This window comes from Agelaius tricolor, unplaced genomic scaffold (genome assembly GCF_023055355.1).
Source record: "Agelaius tricolor isolate 1412-34295 unplaced genomic scaffold, bAgeTri1.0.p SCAF_6, whole genome shotgun sequence".
NCBI lineage: Eukaryota > Metazoa > Chordata > Aves > Passeriformes > Icteridae > Agelaius > Agelaius tricolor.
Genome location: NW_027269266.1, coordinates 16,418,090 through 16,441,713, shown reverse-complemented (window position 1 = coordinate 16,441,713; position 23,624 = coordinate 16,418,090). Strand labels below are relative to the sequence as shown.

The 23,624-nt window shown below is 35.9% G+C and overlaps 1 protein-coding gene across 5 annotated transcripts in view; it reads left to right on the top strand.

The window, feature by feature from the left end:
• Window positions 1–23,624, top strand: part of MLLT10 (MLLT10 histone lysine methyltransferase DOT1L cofactor) — a 124,187-nt gene that overhangs the window by 47,783 nt on the left and 52,780 nt on the right. For all 5 annotated transcript variants that reach the window (XM_071428838.1, XM_071428837.1, XM_071428835.1 and 2 more), the window contains 3 exons: window positions 11,999–12,094; window positions 17,656–17,911; window positions 19,951–20,520. In XM_071428838.1, coding sequence (XP_071284939.1) covers window positions 11,999–12,094; window positions 17,656–17,911; window positions 19,951–20,520 — 922 coding nt within the window. The remainder of the gene's footprint in view (window positions 1–11,998; window positions 12,095–17,655; window positions 17,912–19,950; window positions 20,521–23,624) is intronic.

The window sequence follows — 23,624 nt, the reverse complement described above, 5'->3', positions numbered from 1 at the left end:
GTAGCCCTTTCTGGTAAATTTAATTTTGGCTGAAAAGCGTGAAGAAAATCTTGTTCTGAACCACTGAATAGTAAATAACACGTGATAAACCATAGGTACTGGCATCCAATTAGGAAACCTCTTCAGGTGCATTTGTACGTGCACTTCTCTATTTCTGTTTGCATTCAGTTTTGTGATACTGAAACATATCCATTGGGAAGGCTGTTCCATGCAACTTACTTTGCTTTAATTTTCTGTTAGAGCTTTTCTTGTATACCCTTTGTGACTACACAAAGAAGAAAACCAGCAGTACAGATTTTAGCAACTGTGTGGATAAACACGTGCATCTAATTCCTTATGTTTCAACCTGTCATATCTTCCTCTCATCAAAGAACTGACATCTCTTCTTGACACATTTTACTGGTACCAGTGGTCAAGCCCACTGTACTGGCAAAATACCTTCTTACTCACCTGGGAAATCTTGCTGTGAGTGTACAAAGGACATAACTGCTGATTTCTAATGTTGCCATACTCTTTTAATGATCTGACTTTGCATATTATTAAAAACTAATTTGAAATCTATCATGATTACTATTTTTAGGTCTTTATTACTGCTGCATTAACAGTTGTCTGTAGGAAGTTTGTCGTCTAAACAGAGGGTGATAACAGACACAATAATTCAAATATGCTTTGGCACTTTTTTTAGGCCTCTAAGAATACATACAAAGCTGCTCACTAGCACATATCCTATACAAGTAGCTTAATAGGATTTTGTGTGGATGTGGGTAAACTTAGTTTTCCATTATTAAAAATCATTACATAAAAATTGGAATCAAAGAATCTTTTGACCAAATGTGTATTATACAAAGGAACTATATTTATAGAAACGGGAAATTGAATAGCAAATGTCACTCTTTAGACTCTTAGTCTCCTTAATATTTGATTTGGATTTTAAGATCCCTTCCATTTTGGATGGATATTGATTGCCAGTTGTTCTTGGATAATCGTAGAAAAAATCTAATCTTTAGACTTGTTTAATGGTGTACGTGAATCATTCTGTCTTTATCTGGTAATGCAGATATCTGGTTGTGTCTTTATCTGGTTGTACCTCTAAATCTAAATTTAGGGCTAAAATAATAAAAGTATGGGGTTTTGGCAGACTTCTTTTTTCTTAGTAACGTGTCGGTAGAAAAACCAATTTTGATTACACACTACAGAATTAGTTGCATGATAAACCCTTACTAATATTTGCCATGTTTTCTTCTTAGTTTTTCACTGCTGTCATATTTTAGGTCATGTTTTATCAAAGTGCATGCATGAATTTTTTACTCACAAAACATGTAAGTTGGTGGGTTTGTGGCTTTTGTTTTATTTTGGGTTTTACTTTCTGTCTTTCTTTAAATGAATTTGACTAAAGATACTATGCTTCCCAGGTCATACCTGTGTGATCTAGAGGGTACACTTGGAGGGACTTTCAAAGGGAGTGTGTTCAGTCAATGGTGTCAGCTATTTTTTCATCTTATGCTGTGTATTTGATAAACTGTATTAAATATCTTGGAGGAGTAGGGCAGTTTTTTAGGGTGGCTTTCCTTATTTCCTCTTTTGTAAATCACGGGAGAATCTAGATTTTTGTCATATTATAGTAAATATTTATATCTTTCTTCACTGATACAGTAGTGTTTGTGTGTGTGTGTGGCACCCAAATCCCCCTCAAGACCACTGTAGTTTCTGCTGTATCTTTCATCTTCATTCTTTGGAAATTGGGATGATCTGATCTGTAGGCATCATTAAAGCTTTCTGTTTTGCCAAGCAGTAGCTGTATGAGTTGTGGTTTGGAACCACTTTTCTTCCTAAGACCTCAAAACCTGTCCATTTGTGCATGTGAAGTATTACACTGCAGTAAGAAGCAGTTGGTCTGAAATGTTAATATAGGTAACTGTCATTTTTACAAACAGACTCAGCTGAAAGCCTGTGTTTCCCTTCCATAGTGTATTTAGTCTCTTCTGGGCATGCTGCCAACAAAATTGGTAACTAATATGTAAGGGTATAATAATAAAAAAACCCTGAACAATTCTAACCAAACCTTAGGTATGATTTAATTTTCATGATGATGTTGAAGCTACAGAACAAATAGCTTCATTATATTCTGATTACTACTGCCTAAGCATTGTTAGTTTCTGTGGCAGAGATGCTACCTTGAAATGATTTAGTGATGAGGCTGTGTCCCTTCTAAAGAGAATTAGTAGTATGTCACTTGACATTCCATTAAAATATCCCTTTTCTTCAGGGCCCAGGTACTCACTCAGGCTTTCTTGGGAAAACTTAGGCCACCATGAGGCTGTGGAAGAATGCCTTGCTTTAATGTTACTGGCAGTCTTATATTTGGAAGGACTAAAGAAGGAACTAAACATATCTGGAATTGACCTTTGTATAATTAAAGTCTTTTTTTGCCACTAACATGAAAAAAATTAGGCAACATTACTAGCTTTGTATGTTTATGACTTTGGAAAAATGTGAATATATTATGTAGTAATAATATAAAACTACTGTAATAATAAAAAACTACTGTATAGCAGCTGAATGATACAGGTGCCTTTTCTACTAGAAGTGCTTTGGTCTGAACTGAGCAGGAAGAGAGAATTTAAAACTCTGCTGTAGTGGCTCATATAGTGTAAATTAAACAAAAATGGGCTTGTGACTCAAGACTGCAGATATCTAAGAAGTGATTGAAGAGGCAGAAAGCATAAAATAGTAACAAAGGGCCTCTTGTCACTATCACAGAAGTTGGAGAGCATCAGAGGAGAACCTAAAATGCAGGAGCCAGGATAAGTGTCCTAAACACTGAGCTACTAATGCATTGTGGGCATCTTTTTGCTGCTTTTGTTCTTAAAGAAACATTACAACTTTTCTGATTCTGTGGGTAGAAACTGGAACACCTCAGAACAGGTTGTGGCTGTGTGTCACACTCGCTGTGTTCCACCGTAGCTGGGAGTTTGGTTGTTAGCCCCGTGGGAGGGGGAGATTTAAACCATGTCTCTGCATTGAGAGTTCCCATAGGCTGTGTGCTGGTTTGGAACTGGGCTTGGAACTGCCCAGACTTCGCCTGTGTGCTGTGCTGGAGCCTGTGCTCATGTGTCAGGGTAGTGAATTTCATTTGGGAGAAAGGTGCTGGATGCTTTTTAATGAGTTTAATGAGCTGTGTGAGCTGTTACAAGGCACGTTGTAAATGCTCAGATCAAGTGTTCCTGGGGCATTTCTTCACTGTCTGCACAAGTGACTGAGAAAAGGTAAAATGGACCTGCTGTGCATCACAGAAGTTTCTGTGGTAAAAATTGGATCAGGTTGCAGGTTTTTGGGTTATCATTCAGTGCATAAGCAGTGGTTTCTTTTTTCTCTTGAAAAACAACAACAAAAAAATCTTATTTTAGTCCCAAGGAGTCACTTTATAGTGCTGTATAGAGTGTTTTAAAGATGATTCTAATTGTGTCATTCCTCTGAATTGCCTCATTTCATAAACTAAATGATGCTACTTGAACATTGGGGGTTTTATGTAACTTTTTAGGGGGAAAAAAGCTCCAAACTCATCTCAGTACTGTAGTATCCCATTGCATTTTTATTAAATTTGTAAGTTTTGTTAATCAGTTTAATATATTTGACTGTTTAATCCTTTCAACTGCTTTTGATGTCTGAAGCAAAATTGTAAGAATGCTAAAGTTAACTAGAAGAAAAGTGGTTTGCAACCACTTCGAAATTATTTCAATTTTAGTAATTGAAGTAATACTAGATAAATATTGTTTGAATAAGAACTGTGTGGTATAGATGCAAATGGTGATGTGTGTCCTTGTTAACTTACTCTAAATTCTGTTCAGTCAGAGGGAAAGAAGCATGCCTCTGAAACACCTCTAAAAGCTGATCAGTAAATATAAACCACGTGTATTTCAGTGTATAGACACACTAATATCTATCTAAGATGCAGAACCCAGTTCCTGTTTCCTAAAACTGAATTTTTGGGTTCCGTGGGTTTGAAAAGAGAGATACTTTCATCCTTCCATCTCTACTGTTGTTGCCAGTGAAGAGGGTTTCTCCTTCTGGACACCTGTTTTGTATTGACTTTCATAGGAGTGTAGTCTTTTCTTTTTTAATACATCTCTTCATGTCAAATTCTGTTGGAAGTCTAACTGTTTGGGAATACTGACAGCATGTGGCTGTGTAAACAAAATTTCATTAGAAAGCTACTCTATCTGAGTGTATTTAGTAATAGATATTTTTATCTGCAGGATTAAGAGGAAAAGTGACAGTCTGGTTTGACTTGTTGCTCACTAAAATTCTCTGTCAATTTGTGCAGTGTTCTGTGTATACAACTGTCATCCTGATAATCAACTGCATGACATTTACTGGAGCTGGCACCAGCACAATGATCTCTTGTTGAGGTCAAGAAAAAATACTTAAGAATATAAGCTCAATTTATATTTTCTTTTATTTTAGTAAGAGAAAAAGTAGGAACTTCCTGTCTCAATTCTCAAGATTATAATGGAGTTACTGATTTGACTCCCTCATATTTTTTTAACCTTACAGTAACACATTATATATATTACTGAAAAAAGAGTAATGCTTTTAGTATACATTAGCACAGCAAACACCTCAGTAGCATTAAGCTTGTCAGCTGGGATTAGTTAATTATTATAAGATCAAAATGACAAGCATACCACCTCAGGTATACCTAAAAAGTAGTCTGCAAGATGTAGAATTTTGTAAGGCTGCTTAGGTTACAACTGTCTTTTTCCATCTCAAAGTACACATTTTAGTCTTTTACTGTGAAAGAAAATAAAACCCCTAGCCAGCAGCTCACCCTCACACAGCCACTTGCTCATTCTCCTCCCTTATGGGATGGGGGAGAGAATCAGAAGGGTAAAAGTGAAAAAACTTGTGGGTTGACATAAAGACAGTTTAATAGATAAAGCAGAAATGTGCATGCAAGCAAGAAGAAGGAATTCATTCACCACTTCCCATGGGCAGGCAGGTGTTCAGGCATCCCCAGGAATGCAGGGCTCCATTAGTTGTAACTGTTACTTGGGAAGATAAATGCTATCACTCTGAACATCCCACCTTTCTTCTTCTTCCCTGACTTTTATCTGCTGAGTGTGATGTCCTATGGTGTGGGAGGGATATCTTTGGTCATTAGCTGTGTCCCTTCCCAGGTTTTGGTGCACCTCCAGCCCACATGCTGGTGGGGTGAGAAGCAGAAAGGGCCTTGGCCCTGTATAAGGGCTGCTCAGCAAAAATGAAAACATTCCTGTATTATCAACACTGTTTTCAGCACAAGTCCAAAACACAGCCCCACACCAACTAGGTGAAGTAAATTAACCCTATACCATTCACAATCAGCATGATTTCAATTCTGTAGCTAGTACTGTGAGAGATGCAGAAGTAGAAGGTGCTTTAAAAGTTCTTTTTCTTGGCTTTGGATTCTGGATTAATACAAGATTACTAGTGCTTTGTAACAGTTTCTAGAAGGTGATGTTGATACTTTTTAATGAAGTTGTATATTTCACCCGTACCGTGTCTTGGGTTCTGGTAGACAATTTCAGTTAAAGATGATCTATGATGTTAAGCTGAAGGAGACAGGAAAATTGAATGGATTCCTTCTGTTTGCCTATTTCATGATATGTATGTGACAGATATCTTTAGGTTACCTTGCAGACAGTGGAGCATTTCACAGTATGTAATATAATACGTAATTCAAACTTGTAATTTTTATAGGAATGAATGAAGGTGAGCACTGACAATGCATAGTTGCATTGGTTTAAGTAATATTGCACCATTTTTGAAGTTAGAAAGTGCTACTCAAGTGTTTGGCACTGCATATCTATTACTAACAATTAATATTAAACTGCAAATAACAAAAGCAGTGTATTTTAGTGTGAAATATCTAAGGACTAGCTCATTCTGGATAAGTGTTGGTAGTCTTGCACCTCATAAAAGCTTTGGATGGCATTTTTATTATTGATTCTTGAGTCTTTTTACCATTGATGGTTAAAATTATGACCATTATACATTTAAGTGAGGCTTTTGAGTATTTAAGTAATTGAACCAAGAATTGTTCTTAAAAACAAGTTATGCTTGGGGTTATATGTATATGAATAATGCTGGCAGTAGTGTCCTACTTCTCTCTATAAACTATCTCTTACCTGTATCCTTTTGTTACTGTGACTGCAGCAGCACTGCTACTGCACTGAATTTTTCTGCTGTGGATTCTACTGTTTAAAATGCTAGGTAGATGGATGCCTGAGAAAGGGCTGTTCTTATAAAAATAAGAGATATTAGGATTTGAGTTTGAAACTTGGGGATTGTGGTCATTATGGTTATATTGCTAATAGCTACTAGTCCTAAATAAGAGGCCAGGCAGATCTGGCCTCTTATTTGGGATGAGCAAGAACTAAGCACAGCTTTCCATTGAGGATGCTAGTTGTGATGTGACAGCTCAGGATTTGCAGTGTTTGGTGACACAAAGTGCAGAAAATCTATAAATGACAAAGAACTGATATGAGTACTCTGTGCTAATAGAGCATTCTGATACATTAACATTATTTGAGGACGTCAAAAGCAGCTGAAAAATGAGGGATTTAGGCATTCAGAAGATTTTGCTTAATAATCAGTAAGAAAAGTAGATTTTAAAATGTTGTTGAGGTTTGAAAACTTGAAACAGCCAAAGGTAGTGGAGGATAAGGATTTCTGTAATAGAGAAGGCATAAAAATGTAATTCAAGGTCAATCCAAGCAGTTTGGTTTTGAAGGAGTAAGCACTGGTAGTTGCTGATAGTGTGCATGTGTTTTAATTCTTCCAAAAGAGAAGTTAGTCTCCTGTTCCCTGAACTCATGAGCTCTTGCTTCTCTGTTCTGCATCTCTCTATTCCTGTTACTGTCCATCTTTCATGTTCTTCACAAAAATAATGTGGCTCACTAAAACAACAGAAGACTCTCCACTTATTTTTTTGTTGCTGCTGTTCAGCAGTTTGAGTGGGCAGACAGGAGGTCTGACACTAAGCACTCTGAGAAAGGTGAGAGTGGGGTCAGAAAACCTTTTTGTTCTTTTGTAACAGTGAACTGTTAAATGCCCAACTTTGGAATGTATTTTAATCAAATAAACTCCTGTAGAAACCCCTTTCAAGAGGGCTATGCATTCCTGAGACAAAAATGAATTGCAAATAGGTGTAAATACCTTTAACAAGTTAAATGATACTTCCATGTGGAAATGTTATGAATTATTAATGCCATTTAAAGGAAAAGTTGAACTCATTCATTTATTCTGTATTAGAAGAAATTCTCGTTCATTAGAAGTGAACTATTTATTGTTCACTTGTGTTATTCATTTTTTCCAAACATTGAAGTCCAAAGTTTGAAAAGATACATTTTATTATATCTCTTTTGCTGGTAACAGATCCCAGCTAAAATGTAGTTACACATGCATCCTTAATTTGATATTTTGATGAGATGCTGGTCTTTTTCACTGGTCTGACAAATGTTTCTCTGAAAGTAAGTTAAAGAAAATGAATGAGCAAGTGTTGATATTTAGAGTGATAAAACAAGTAAATGAGCTTAAAAAATGAAGAATTGGAACCAAAGTGTATTTGTGAAGTCATATTATGTAATAATTTTGTAGATTGAATCTTTGTGAGAGAAACAGAAGCAATCAGAATACATTTCCATCCCCTTCTTCATTCACCTACCCCCTCCTCTACAAGAAAGCAATGCACAGCAGGTGCTGTAGAATTCCAGAAATTTTGCACCATATTTGTTTTGTTATCTAGAAACATGTAACTGTTGGAGTTAAGATGGGATTGCATAATTTTTTAGGTAAGAAACAAAAGCCAAAAATGAGATCCCTGGTGAGAAATAAAGCTTTCTGATTAATCATGATGCATGAACTTGAGGCATTCTGTATTGGTATTTAGCTGCACCATAAATACAGGCTCTTCAAGTTGTTCAGGACCAGCATTGTTACAGGTGCTTACCCAAGGGCCACATGGCAATCATGCCTTATTTTTGTTACAGTAAGAAAGATTTCAGGAGCTGCCTGAATCTGGTCTTGTGAACCAAGATTAAAGTTTCTTTTGGCAATTTTGTTGTTGGCCCTTTATTTTTTCGTATGTTCTTCCTTGGAATTGTGTCTTCTGTTTTACAGAATGTACAGATTGCATTTATCAGCTTTGCACAGGAGTTTGGAACATCTGAACTCATTCCTAAGTATATAAATGGGATATGTCTGTTCTGCCTGCCTTTAATGCTCCCTTAGCTTTCACTCACTGGCAATATTATTTTCATTCCTTGTTAAGAGTAATTTTTTTTTTCTGTCCTTTATTTTCCTTACAATAAAGCTTGTAAAAGATTAGACATTTGATATCATTACCTTCCTTAGAATGGAGAACTCTCATGTGGTTTTATGTATGAATGTTTATCTTGGTGAGTTGTTGCTACCTTTTTTTGGAGGTTTTTTAGAGCTGTGACTGAATAGAGATCTTAAAAAAGTGAAGCATACAGAGTTGTCTATTGGGAGCTAACAGTTTGTTGGTTTTGTGGCAGTAGGGAAGATGGCTAGTTTGTGTGGCCTTTGAGACAGACTTGATTGAAAGCTGTCATATTTGTTAAATATTGTGGGAATTCATGTCCCTCTGTTAATCTTTTTCTGAATTCCAAAGTGGATATTTCAGAACTCTTCTTAGACTTTTTATGCATCTTTGTGGTAGAAGAGGGTGCAACGGCAAGTCATTTTGTAGGAGCTATGTCTCTTCAGCAGTCTCAGCAGCTTGTTGAAATTTTTATTCTTATCAGTGTAAAGGCTGAGCATTTCTTTCAGAGATTTTCCTGCACTGTTCTCCAGTTCTTTGATGTGGTATGCATTTGAAGTCAATTCACATTCAAAAGTAATGCTTCTCAACTTTCCTTGGGAAGAAAAAAGATAATAAAAGAAAAGGAAAAAAGGAAAAAATTGTGAGAGGAGGTATAACATAAAAGAAGGAGGAAATGTAGAGTTAAGGACAGCAGATGTCTTGTGTTTGAGATATTTGGATGCAGAAGGCCTTTGAATGGGTTACCCCTGCAGTGGCTTTCAGTGGAAAGCTGTAACCTTGGTAAGCTGTCCTGGCAAACTTTGTCTTGGTGGTTTGGATCTGGGGGAGGAATTTGATGTGGTTGCTGATGCTTCACCTTACAGAAATCAAGTATATTCTTTCCAGACACTGAGTTATGTCCTTTTCTTTCTTGCTGTTCTTGTGTCCCTTGTCCTTCCTGACACCTCCTTATGTGTAGGGACTGATGTTGATTTCGGTGTGTTACAAAATGTAATTTGAAGTCCTCTTAAGTGTTCCTTTGGCCAGAATTTTATTGTTCTTTGCCTTTTAGATGAAATTAACATGGGAAGTAAAAGAACACTAGAAAATTCAACAGAAAAGATTGTAAAACATGTTCATTTACAAGTTTTCTTATTGTTTGCTGTTATTGTTGTGAAGTTTCATCCTAAAGTGTATTAAAGTCATTGCCCCTTGGCTCCAAAATTATAAATAAAAAAATTCTTTAGGATGATTTGAATTTCCCAGTAGAATAATAAAAGCCAAAGAAACTCAGACATTGGTTAGCCATTCCATAGCTTCCTTCTTGAAGCTTGTCTGGGATTCAATGAAATTGTTACTCAAGTTTTTCTAAACACATCCACTGATGATGTAGTAAGTTTGGTAGCCTAGCACTGTTGCAAGTCTTTGTATCAACAGAACCAGTGGATAACATGGCAGTCTTGGTGTAGATGCTTCTGTTTTTCCTTGATTCCTGCTTGCTTTTCTGCTAGTGTGTGTAGCACTTTAGGGATTGTTACATTTAAGATGTTATTGAAAAGACTGTGCAGTGCATTTGAATCCTTCCTCTCCATAGTAGTTTTTTTTCCTTTCTAATATGTTTTCCAGGTGCAAAAAGAGACAAACAAACAATCTCTCCTTGAGAAAAACACAAAAGAAAACAAACACAGCCTCCCTGATCTAAAGCTCCTTCAACAAGCCTATATTAGATTGAAAAAATTTAAAACCTACCTTGTGGTGTATGCCATTGTAATTATGACACCTGCTCACTTTATTATGAAGGGGAAAACTCCATATTTCTATGCATATGGCAGAGTGGAAAAAAAAAAAAACCAAGTTCACTTGAGTGTGTAAAAACCCCAGACCTAGAAATGCCTATCAGCTTTTTTAAGTGTACTTGTCTTTGTGTTTTAAGAAGTGTACAAGGATTAAAAGGACTTAATGTATTGTATCTAGCAAGTATAGTTCTACATAATATCTTGGTGCTTATAGTTTTTTTACTTGATTTATTAACTTTCTTGGTTAAACTGTATTTCATTCCTGGCAAAATTAGTTTAGTTAAAAGGATTTGGGCTGGTTAGAAACAAGGTGATCACTAAGTCAGTCACCTGGTATTTACAGTTCATAAAGGTAGAGATAAAAGTGTTTTGCTTTCAGCTTTGCATCTAGGTTGTCAGTTAACCAATTTTACTTTACTGGAGAAATTAAAAATTCATTCTTTTACTCTCTCAGGCTGATTCCATGAAAAAAGTTTCTGATATTTCTTCCATTGTGACAGAAATAGAAAGGTGATACTTGGTCATACCTTAATAGAGCATCCACATATTGCATCTTGTCCTGGTGCTTGGTGAGAGTGGTTGGGCAGTTGCTGTTGAACAAATTATGTTCTTTTGAAAGTTTGGACAATCATTTTGATAGAGAAAGATCAGCATGGGTAGTTTTTAAGATTCAGAACAGTTACTGAGTTTTTATATGGCTGTTTAGACTTACACATCTTCCCAAGCTGCTCAGTGGGATTTTTGAACTCCTTGTGTCAGTCCATATGGTTGCACATTTTTTACTAGCTCTCTGTAGAAGCAGTCTGAACTAATAGCTGTGCATTGTGCTGTTCTGCAGAGTTTTGTGTTAGTTCACAAAAATTCCACAAATATATAATTAAAGAAATTAAATACTTGAGTGCCACTAGCTTTAAGTAACTTTCTTTCCCAGCTGCAGTTTCTTTGCATCTTCTAACACTGACTGTCTAAGGAAACCATATTACATTGCTAAGAAAAAATGACTTGTTTATGATTAGACTGGAAAAAATACTGAACTTCTGTGTTCTAAGTTTAATTGTTAGTTTTGTCAGACTCACTGTTTTTGTAAAGTATTTGTCTAAACTATTCAAAAAAATACAATTTATGTCTGATTCTGTAATCCTCCAAAAATTGATTTCTGCCAGTATGAAAGATTTCTGTTATACTATAAAGGCTCTGGGATAAGAAGTTATTTTCTCTCCGTTGGCACAATTTTATTCACACTGCCAGTGCTTCATTCATGTTTAAGAAATAAAAATTAAAAAACTGATTACATTCTCAGCTCTTTTAGAAAGCACATTTGATTTGTATAGCTTTGATATTTTATTCAGTTTACCATGGAAAATACTTATTTAGTCTGTAAAATGTATGTCCCTTTTTTGGAAATGAAATCTAAATCAGATTTCCCATTCTTATGCATGGAGATGTCAGTAGGGGAGCCAAAGCTAAAACCTTGCATTAATTTACATTAGTATCCCAACAAAAAATACTGTGCAGGTGCAGAGATGCAGATAGATAGAAATCTTTGATGGAAAATGAACGAAGATCTTTGAAACAGAAGCCATGTCTCTGGTTTTAGTTCAGTTTCTTTTGTTGATTAAGTGATTATTGTAAAGATGGGTTATACTAACAACAGTGCATTCATAAATGCTGGTTGTTATTGAACAATTTCAGTTGATGCACTTTGAAAACAAATATAAATACTTGATTTACTTTATAAAATTACATTATAAAACATTCAGAGCATTAATGTGTTTTCCAAATAGCACAGGACATTATTGCCGTATCTCTTCAGTTTTGATAACACTTGATGCAATATAGATTGGGTTATGTGAAAGGTGAAGCTGAACTTAGCTTTTATTGTCTTTACAACTTACAGAAATATAAAGAGAAAGATAAACACAAGCAAAAATACAAGAAGCAGTCGGAGTCCTCCCCATCTTTGGTTCCATCTCTTACTGTAACTACAGAAAAAGTAAGTCGATGTGTTTTTTCTCTTCCACTTCAGTTACTTATGTCAAAATTTCATGATGTAATCATTCTACTATATATACAGGAGCTTTATAATGGTATAAATTCTATAATTATCAAGCACTCTTCGTATTTTTTCCTGTAATGTAAAATCCTAAAATACTTGAAGGTTTTCATATGGAGAAAGGCTTAGAGTTTTGTACTTAAATTTTGATTCAGGTGCCAGTGATGCTCCAGTAAATTTTCCTTAATTGAGGTATATTTAACAACTTGAGAAGTTTTAGAAAGTCTTTCCTTCAAAATTCACTTGTGTATGCTGAGCTGACACTGAACCTGTAAGCATTTAAAACTGGTAGTTATGAAATTACAGCTCCCGCTTCATACACTTAAAATTTGCCTTATTAGCAGGTTGTTCTGTTATGTTCTCTAACCTTCCCTTTCTGTTATGTGTTAGAAAATACCTAATCCGAGCAGCAACATACAGGGTTAAAGAATGACAGTTCTCATTGTACTCAGCAAGAATCACTTCTACTATCCACCAATAAAATGACACTAATGTTGGTGTTACAGAGTGGGCAGTGCTATTGAGAAATAGGTTTTCTGATTTCAGAGTTGGAAAGAATGTGTCCCATTCATGTGGAGATGTTTGACATCCGAGTCAGGGAACGATGGTTTGAGTTGGATTGTGCTTAATAATGCAGAGGTCATCCTGTAAGGTGTTGAGGCTTGTGTGTGGTTTGGTTGCTGAGGTGTTGCATTCAACAAATGTGTGTTTGCATATGGTACACCAAGCCCTCATCAGGACAGGCTGAAACAATTGAAATACCAACTTTCTCTGGTCTCTGGAATTATTCTCTCAACTAGTGGTATCAATTTCAAGAATAATCTCCAAGAAAGTTAGATTTTTACTATGCTTCACATAATTCTTTATTCTAAGATTATTAACTTGAGAATTCATAACTGCTAACATCCCATCATTAGGAGCTCACACTTCTGTTGAGAGTCTTGTTTCTTGTTCTGCTGTATTCTCTTTGATGCTCTTGTGTCAAGTGAGACTTAGTAGTCAGTGGTTTTCTGAAACTCTCAATAACTCTCTGTTAAAAAAAAATAGAAGAAAAGGTAGAATCAATTTACCACTTTGCTGGTTTGATTTAAGAGCAATTAGAGATTGCAATCAGTGAGTGTGACAGTTTCTGTTGAAATTAGGTTATAGTATTGACTGGTCCACATGATTGGTTATTTCATTTTATTAATTTGCCCTAAACATTTTCCTTTTGAGTCTGAGACAACTTCTAAAATTCATAGCCTGTAAGAGAGGCTATGTGGGAACTTGTATGGAAACTTCTTTAAATTTTACAACCTTTGTTTAGTTTTTATACTATGTATGATCCTACCTTTCTTGAATTATATCCCTCTTGTACTTTGATTATCTAATCATCATAAGTTTTTACAAGAAGTGATATTATTGTGTATTTCTGTAAAAGTTAAAAAATATATAGAAATATTGATTATCTTTTGCATCCTGCCTATGGGAATTTGCTTTTAATGCCAAAGACACAGTTGGTTCCTGTTTTTCTGCTAAGCTTATTTCTAATTGCTTTGTTTGCCCTATCTTTTCCCTAATTACAAGGTTTACTGCTATGGATAGTCACAGGGATGAGCTAGGGCAAACACTAAAGTGAACAGAAAATCTCTAATTCTAGAACTTTAATTATAACTTCATTAAACTAAAACAGAATATTAATTCTGGAGTTTGAATATAGTCATGCCCTTTTCATTTTTTAATTTAATCTTTTGCATGTGGATTTTCTTTACCTAACCTGTTTGCTTCGTTTATTGACATTTTTTATAGTGGTTCAAATCATCAGGAAAATTGGTGTTCAGCTTTTTATTGGTGTTTTTATTGGAAAATTGGTGTTCAGAGGTTCCTAAGTGCGATCGTGTATTTTTAAAAAGTATCTACTGGATATATAGAAGTGATTTTTTTTTTGCTGTGGCTAGTTCCTTCAGTTGATTTTTTCAAGTCCTTTTAACACCATTTACAGGAATTTGCTTTTCTTGATTATAAACTTGTAATGTGTTCCTCAAAACTTTGAAATTCTAGTAATGAAACAAGCTTTATTTTTTCCTAAGATGAATATTTGGTTCAGAATATTGCATTAATGTATTCCTTTTATGTGTCCTTTTAACTGGAGTTGCTAGAACTGTTTTGAACCTGATCTCTATTTCACAGCAGTCTTTCTTTGTATTGAATGCATGACTTTATTTTGGTATATAATCACTTCTGCTACCATAATGTTCCTGTGGAGGAAACTGAAATTTGAAATGAAATTTGTTTTTCCTTTTTAAAGACGTTAAACCTTTTAAATCCAGTGGTAATGACCATTTATTCAGGTGATGTCTTAAAGCATGTTTTTATCTGGATGAGTGGTTTCTTTAGATAGAATCATGAAAAACTGCACGATAAACTGAATTTACCTTCTGTTAGTGAGGTTGAATTGCCTGTTGGTTCTGCAGAATTTAATTCCAAGAAATTTTACTGAGATTCCAGCCCCTGCTATTTTGAGAGGCACTTTTGTGTATCCCTGTAATGTCATAGCAAATGTTGTTCAGTCTGAATCAGTTAAGTTTGAAAAAGTTTGAAATAAGAAATGCCTGACTACTCTTTGATTAATGTGTTAGCACTACATTTTTTCACTTTTGGGACATAGATATAGAATGTGTGAAGAGGAGCTACAATGACTTAGGAATTTGAATTCTTTACTGCCTCTTCTTCTGCCTGCCTTCTTAGTTGGGAGGAGCCATCAGCCCCATATTTACTCCTGGTAAAAAATTTCTGTCTGTTTTGAGCTTTGGCTCCCTCCAGCAGTGTGGGGAGATGGGGAGTGAGGGTTGTGGTCAGTTTGTCACTGGTTGCTCCTGTAGCTGCTTAAGGAGAAGAGTCCTCCCCAGCTCCAGCATCCCTCCCATGCGAGACAGTGCTTCACAAACTCCTCCATCCTGAGTCCATCCCATGGGCTGCACTTCTCCATTGACTGCTGCAACATGGATCACTTCTCCACAGGATGCAGTCCAGTGTGGATCCCCCACAGGGTTACAAGTCCTGTGAAGAAACCTGCTCCATCATGGACTCCTTTCTCCATGGGTCTCCAGGTCCTGCCAGGAGCCTGATCCATGGGGTCACAGCCTCCTCTCAGGCATCCACTTGTTCTGGTGTGGGTTTATTCCAGGGCTGCAGGTCGATCTCTGCATCCCCATGGGCTACAGGGGCACAGCTGCTTCACCATGGTCTTCATGGGATACAGGGGAATCTCAGCTCTGGTGCCTGGAGCACCTCCTCCTTCTCTTTCTTCACTGCCCTTGATGTCTGCAGAGTTGATTCTCTCACATGTTCTTGGTCCTTCTCTGGCTGCAGTTACATCTTCCCAATTACCCTTTCTGGTTTTTCTTCCTTCAGTATTTTCTCACAGAGGTGTTACCACAATTTCTGATGGGCTCAGCCCTTGCCAGTGTTGGGTCAGTCCTGAGGCCAGCTGGAATTGGCTCTCCTGGACATGGAGGATGCCTCTGGCAGCTTCTCACAGAAGCCTCCCCTATAGCCCCCCCCCCCCCAAAACCCGGCCATGCAAACCCAGTGTTGGTTTTGGGGGTTTTTTTGGGTTGGTTGGTTTTTGCTCAGACTCTGCTCTTACCACCTGGCATTTTTGTGGAGAATTACCTGCTGTGTAATTCCCCTCTCTGTGCAAGGGTACAGCTCTGTACTGATCTGTACAGGGCTAAAGGCCACTCAAACCTTGGCACGTACTGTGTGTACCAAGACTGATTATTGCATGTTTGCCATAAATCCCCAGAAGTTTTAAGACTTGCTGCAGATGGATGGTGTTGCTCTTCAGGGTGCACAGTGATAGATGGAGAATGTAAAAATGACAGTAGCTCTCTGTGCTTAGGGTATATTTCATCATGTTTGTGTTATGATTCTCTGAGTAAGCATGTAGATTTCAGTACACCTTACAGCACCTTCTGAAACGCAAATAGCTGTGGGAGCAGAATTTTCCAAAGCAGAACTGTGTTGTGCATGCATATTCTTCAAAATCTGCCAGGAGTGGGATTCAGACTTGCAGTCAAACCAAATCACAGCACAGTGTTTGCAAATTAATGCCTACTCGTCATTGCCTGGCCTGGTATGCAAATAGATTGAAGTATTTGCTTTCCTCAAAGCTTGTATATTTAGTTGTCTTCTGTCATTTGCAACTGAAAAGTAAGGTTTATGTAAATGTCTTATCTATTTTAGTAAAATATGGAAAACTTTGTACAGCTGCTATACAAAGCTTTCTGTAAAGATGAAGAAACATTCTGTTGTAGGCCTAAATTCAGCAAGCATCTCACTGGGGGCAGGGAAAACGTGTGTGTATGCTCAATTTTAAGAGGCATGTGTTTGTGTGGTCTTTAATGGAGAGATAACTGTAGACACTATTTTAAATTCTATTCTGTAAAGAACTGAAAAACAGACAAGCTCTTTTTGAACAGATAAGTAATTTCTAGGTTTGATGTATATATTTTTAAAAGAAGCTGTTTTACTAGGTGTCTTGAGTATAAATAAGAGTAGATTTTTTTTTCTTTTTCCTGATTTTGCTTTCATTTTCTTTCTTACATTATTAAAATTCTGTTACCACAATTCCACATTTTTTTCAATCATGAGAACAATAATATTCCCTTGTATGGTTTCCTGATATTGTGCATGCAGTTTCCCTTCCCACCTAATTACTTTCTGTGAAACCTCTTTTGATTATTGTTCACCAATAGGAACAATTCTGGTAAAATTTAACAGAAAAATAATGGACCTAAAGATGAAATTTTTGAAAGCCTATGGAGAGTGTATGAGTGTAGGAAAAGGGCTGGAAATCTTGGGGGTGGATGGGGGTTGAGGCAGCAATTTGCATTGGGAGCTCAAGAGTGTTTTTTTACCTGTCAGAGAGTGAGTTTGAAGTAAGTGTGTCTCGGTCAGCTGTCTCATGTGTCTTCTTTACTTGGTGATTCTTAAGGAATTGGATGAATGGGGGATGGTTCACATGCCAGGGAGCTGATTTTGGTTTGGTGTTGAGGCTATAAAGTCTTAAAAATCCAAGTTCTTAGGTTTTGACACCTTGAACAGTTTCATTGCTGATGGAAGAACATTTCCAGTTTAACAAAAAAAGGCATAAAATTGTATGTTCAGAAAAGCATTAAAAGTTAATTTTCTACTTTTTAATTTTAAGCATAAAATAACAATATCCTATTTAAATAGACTATAAAGACCGTACCCATGAGATTTTTCCATTTACCTCAGGGAAGTAAAAATTTCAGTCAAAGCCATTATGCATTTTTTTGCACAAAATGATGTTTTATGTACTTCAGTTGTTTGCTGAGAATCTTCAGAGTTCAGCTGCTGTAATTCCTGTTGTTTCTAGTTACAGTAGTATTTGAACAGTTCTGTGTTTCTTTGAAAGAATGAGGTCCTTGTAAACAGTTGTGAGAGTTTTTTGTGTGACTTGTTTCTTTAATTTCTTCTCTCTTTTAAAATGCCAGACATACACAAGCACTAGCAACAACTCCATGTCAGGCTCCTTGAAGCGGTTGGAAGATACCTCAGCTCGATTTACAAATGCAAATTTCCAGGAAGTTCCTACACATGTTTCAAGTGGAAAAGATTCTTCAGAGGCTAGAGGGTCAGAGAGCAAAGGGAAGAAATCTGCAGGTCACAGCTCAGGTCAGAGGGGAAGAAAGCCTGGTGCTGGAAGAAATCCAGGAACAACTGTGACTGCAGCGAGCCCTTTTCAGCAAGGTACTGATTGTTAAGCTGTAACACAACTTCTGCTTTGACATGAATTAGAAATTTTTTGTATGCAGAACTTGAAAAGTAGTTAATGTTTTATCCTCAGTACTGAGGTTATTTCACTTAAAACCTAACATTTGCAGGGTAAAAATGTTTGTTGCTATAACATGAAAAAGAAGGTTGTACATTTTAAAAAGGCAGAACTGATGCTTTTGTTCAGACTGTTAAGGTTTTCTCTTTAGCTGCAAACAGAAGTGTCTTTATGTGCCAGAAAGTTAGTCTGGGGTAAACTTTAATAAGAATTTGAGTCTAGAGGTCTTAGCTCTTTGAGAGAGTAATACTGATATTTTTTAGTCAGTGCACTGGGTAAAGAACAGAACCGGACTACCTAATGCATAGGATGCATTGGCCCCTCAGTAATTTTTCAAGATGCAGATATTGAAAGTGTACAATTTCCTTCAGAGTGAAAGACCTTTCTACTTAATTGTTTTGTCATTGAAATACATGAACAGAAGTCGAGTATGTTAAAAGTATGCAAGGTTTATTTACTTTAGGTAGTACAAAATCTGTTACTTTTTGAGCTTGCTAAAACCCACTACATGCACTATGAACACTTCTTAAAAGCAAATTTTATTATGGCATCTTTATCAGAGTTGAAAAATGATCAAAAAAATTAAAAGTTTTTTTTTCAAATTCCTTACTTAGTAAAACATGTTATTTGTAAACACAACACACTAGGTCTTCTGTAAAGTAATTTTTAGTAATTTTCACTGTGGTGTCTAGTGGTTGACTGTTGTTGATGCTTTGTGATGGTGATTTTCCTTTTGAGTTTATTTATGCAGTGAACACTTGTAAATTTACAAGACTTTTTCAATATGTCAGTTTTTTTTACTTGAAAGAAGAGGAAGGGTTTTTTTGTTTAAATTCTCACAACTTTGAAAATTGCTATCTATAATTCCTCATTTAAAGAAAAATCTTACTGCAGATTGCAAAATAGATCTTAATTATGTGCATGCATTTTCTTCTGGGCTGCATTAAGGGAAGTTGATATAACTTATTTAAAATACAAAACAATGATATTTAAATTCTTTTAGTTAACTGTATATGTAATTTTATTTTAAATAAATTTTATTATAAGTGGAATTCTTAACAACGTTGAGTGGAGTACTAAAGATAAAACACTCGTTTTTAAAGGACATGGGTTTTTTATACCTAGTGTCATAGTTAGGAATATTTTCTTGATGTTTGTCATCAGTCTGAATTCTGTGAAACAGTACCCACAGACACTCACCTGGATAAAACAGTGAATTTTAGTGCATGTAGATTTTTGTATTTCCCAAGAGTGCTTCATTTTCTGCCTTGAATACAGTAATATGGTGATGAAATGACTGCATTCCAAGTACTGAAGAAGGAATGTAATTCTATTACACAAAAGATCTTTATGGTTCTGTGACAGTGCTAAAGAAGTCTTAAAATGCCAATTTCATACACTGTTTTTCACTTTCTCTCTTGCACTTTTGAAAAATGTCTTCTATGGAACTTCTCCTCAGCTGAGGAGAATTAAGCCCAATTGTTGTTGTTCCCTTGACCTCTGTCAGACTCTTGATTTTAGGTAGAGTGGTAAAGGAAGATTGCGGGCATAGTGTATATGTGAACATAGCACATTTCTATCAGCTTGCTTTTTATATAGCTGTATGTTCAAAAAAAACCTGCTCCAATTTGCACCAAGTGTTTGATATGGCTTCAAAACATGATGGATGTTAAAGGTGCCTAAGCAACAAAATTGTTATTCTTCTTTTATTCATTTTCACCTGTTTGTGCCCCAGATGCAAATTTGAATCTCAGACAGGAATCTGAGACTCATATCCAGCAAAGTGAAGATTAGCAGGAGAACCAATCCAATGAGTTATTTAAAGAATTCTTTAGCTCTTGGTAAAGCTTTTCATAGTCTTTCACATTAAATTTTTTTTATTCTAAGACCATAATACTTCCCATTGGTTTTCATCAACTACAGGGAAAAACATAATTGTACTTCTTTCTCTTTTTAGGAAGCTTTTTGGGCACTCCTGGGAGCATAAAGTCATCTTCTGGAAGTTCAGTTCAGTCTCCCCAAGACTTTTTGAGTTTTACAGACACAGATCTACGAAGTGACAGTTTCACACATTCTCAACAGGCTTCGTCAACCAAAGATGTACATAAAGGAGAGGCTGGGAGCCAGGAGGGTGGAGTCAATTGTTTCACTTCCTTAATTGGTCTCCCTACATCGTCAGCAGCTGTTCCCCAATCTAAAAACTTTGACAGCTCACCTGGAGACATAAGTAATTCAAGCCTTACTCCTACAGCATACAAACGAGCTCAAACTTCTGGACTAGAAGAAGAAACTGTAACAGAGAAGAAACGGAAAGGAAATAAGCAAAGTAAACATGGGCCTGGTAGACCTAAAGGAAATAAAAGTCAAGAAAGTCTTTCCCATCTTTCAGTTTCTTCTGCTTCCCCAACTTCATCTGTGGCATCTGCTGCAGGAAGTGTGACAAGCTCTGGTCTTCAAAAATCTCCAACTTTGCTCAGGAATGGAAGTTTACAAAGTCTTAGTGTTGGTTCATCTCCAGTGGGTTCAGGTAGGCATCTATTAGATTTGGTTTTTTACCTTTAAAATATGTTTTTATTATTTTAGCTATAATTCTGAGTATGCTTTTCAGCAACATAGTATCATTTAAAGTATCATGAAAATCACACTGGGGGAAACAGGACTGTTGGAAAAGTAAGTTTTGTTCCATGTATAGGTGCCACTGTGCTGTAGGTGGCTGTAGTAGGTGGACCTTGTATTGACCTAGAGGCTATATAAATGCAGGTTTTGAAGCTGTAGGGGGAAAAGTTGCATGTAAAGAGGTTCTTTGAAAATTATGTGTGACAGGTTTAGCTAAAAAAAAAAAAAAAAAAGTGATAGTATTGACTTGATTGTCTGTGTGTTCAGTTACACAGAGAAAACAAAATTGGTACTCAGGTATGTCAGCTTTGCTGAATGTGTCCCTCAGTTCCATTTTCTCAATTCAGCTTAACTGAAAATCAAAATGTCTACATGGAGAATGGCCAGTTTAAACATGTAAAATTATATTCTGAGTCTGGACTCCTGTGCAGCTGGATGACATTTTCATATTCTCGTGTGCTATTTAGCAATTGAAATTGGCTGGTTTGTTCTTCCTCTGTTCTAAATGTTCTGCACATCTGGGGCTGTGAGAGGCTTTCTGTTTCCAGTGAACCTGTGTGTGGAATGGCCTGGCAGGATACTCTTATCTACCAAAGTCTTTGTTGCTCTGAAGTTTCTTTCAAAGCTTTTGTGATGTAAAAAATAACAAATTACCTCACTTCTGAAACTTCAAAATTTTGTCCTTTTTTTTTTTTAATTTTATTTTTCTTAAATTTTCTTTTTCTTCATTTTTCTGATTTGGGGGAAGAGAGAAATGGAGCTTGAATACTTGCTTCTGGGGAGGGTTTTATGCTATTTGTATTGTACACTCTATTTCACTCTATAAGCAAGAGATATTTTTAAAATATACATAGTTCAAGGAAAAAAACCCTGTATTTCTTTCAGAACAAGGCAGGTACTTAAAAACTTGATGTCAAAGCCACATTGTTTTGAAGCAGTTTGATACAAATGATCATTTTTATGATGTGTAATAAAGGCAATAGCAGTAGCAGCTGTATTAAAAAATACTTTTCCTATATTAAAATCAGTGGAGAGAAATGGCATATGACAAAACTTCATAGTTCACTACTTATCTTTCTGTTTCAAATACAGTTTTAAGAACATGTTTACCTCTTACCTGTTAAGAACAGTGAGCATCTAACAGATTCATATCAGTGTTCTGATTATTATAGTATGAACTTTCTTACTCCTTTATGATCTCTTTGAGGGGGATTATGTATTGCTGTAGTTGGGGTAGGAGATGGAAGTACAAGGTCTTCGTTTGAAGTGAATGACCCACTTATATTTATAGTTTCCCTCTTATATTTATCATAGAATATTCTGCTCTCATCAGCTCCTTGAACAGGCCTTTCCCTGTCCAGGTCCATTCTTGCTTCCTTTGTCCTCTTCATGACTTCTCACTCTTCTATTTAGAAGATGCCAGTGATAATGTTAAACTCTTTGTAAATAAATACATGGATGGAAATACCGTGTCTGGTTTATTACGTTTATCATGATACTCAGCCTATAGTTTTACATCTATTAAGTATACTTAGATTCTTGGTGGCCAGCATTAGACCTCTAAAACAGTGATATTTTCTGAGGATGCCAAAGAACATGGATATGAATAAATGAACAAACAAAATTCATAAACAAAATCATCCTAACAAAACGAAGAAAACTCAGAGATACAAAAACAAATGGGATATCTTTGAGCGCGAGCTCTAAATTTGTCCAGAAACTTCTGCTTGAATCACAGCTTATTTTTGTAATGTAATCTTCTCCCTCATCTCCTGTTTTTCTTATGGTTGTAGTGCTGCTCTCCTTGCTTCATCATAAGCATTTTTTGGTTTAGCGACCCAAAATAACCCAATTTACAACAATTTTTTATGTTGCAGGGAAAAAGGACATATGAGTATTACCAGTATGATCAGAAACATGTATTTTCTCAGGAGTAATATTCTAATGTTTCTCTTTTCAATGTGCCCACTACTTAGTTGAGTAACAAGATCCGACAAGGGAATCTCAGTTATTTGATCCAAGCTCCCAGATAAGATTTTGTGCATCTAAATGTAGTGAGTGAAAACATAGAGTACTCAAATCAAAAACTTTTTATTGCCTCTTACTTGGAAATACCTTGATACCTCAAGGAAGCCAAATCAGGAATGAGCTAGACCATACTAGACAAAGCTGCTGAGGCACTTCTGCAGGAATCTACTCCTCCTTTTTTTAATAGTCTTCCTAACAGCAGCTATGCAAAGCTATCATTCTCTTTCAGTTTTCTGAAGAGTACTTGTAGAGATCCATAAAAATTATGAAAAATACGACTTCACAGATGTATGATAATTGTGTTCATAATTAATGTTCAAATGAGATGAAGTGTGAAGGGAAGCCTATTTTAAAAGGTAACACAGATTCATCAGGTGCTATTTATATGTAATTAGGTGTCTTCCCAAAAAGTTTTATTCAGAGTGAATATATTCAGCTAATTTTGTAGAAATAGTTTTCATTTCCAAAGTTATCTAGTCCAAAGGGCTTCTCTTTTCCTGCTTAATAACAGAAATGTACCATGAATGTTGGTATAGTGTAAGGACATGTTATTAGAAGCTGTTACAACACATACACTCAGGTTGTGTTTGCCATGCAACAGGTCTGATGTGTTCAAGGTTAAACTTGAATGTTCAATCTTTATGCTCTCTGTTATTTTTTCTGAAATATATTTATAACCTGACAGGAAGCATTTTATGCATTACGTTAACACTGTATTCAAAGGAGAAAAATTAACTGTTAAAAAATGAAATAAAATTTAAATTGGTAGGGTGATAGGGAATTTTTGCAGTAAATTAACATTTTACTAATACTCTCTTTAAAAAACCCCACCAAAGTTCTTTAGATACCAGCTCATTTACAAACCATACTTCTCTTTTTTTGAGAATTCACTAGCATTTTAAGTTTATTGTCTAAAAAGGCCTAAGTTATTGGAGGAGTTGTATAAAGCTGATAATGGTTGGTCTTTGAGTGATTTCAGGATCTGAA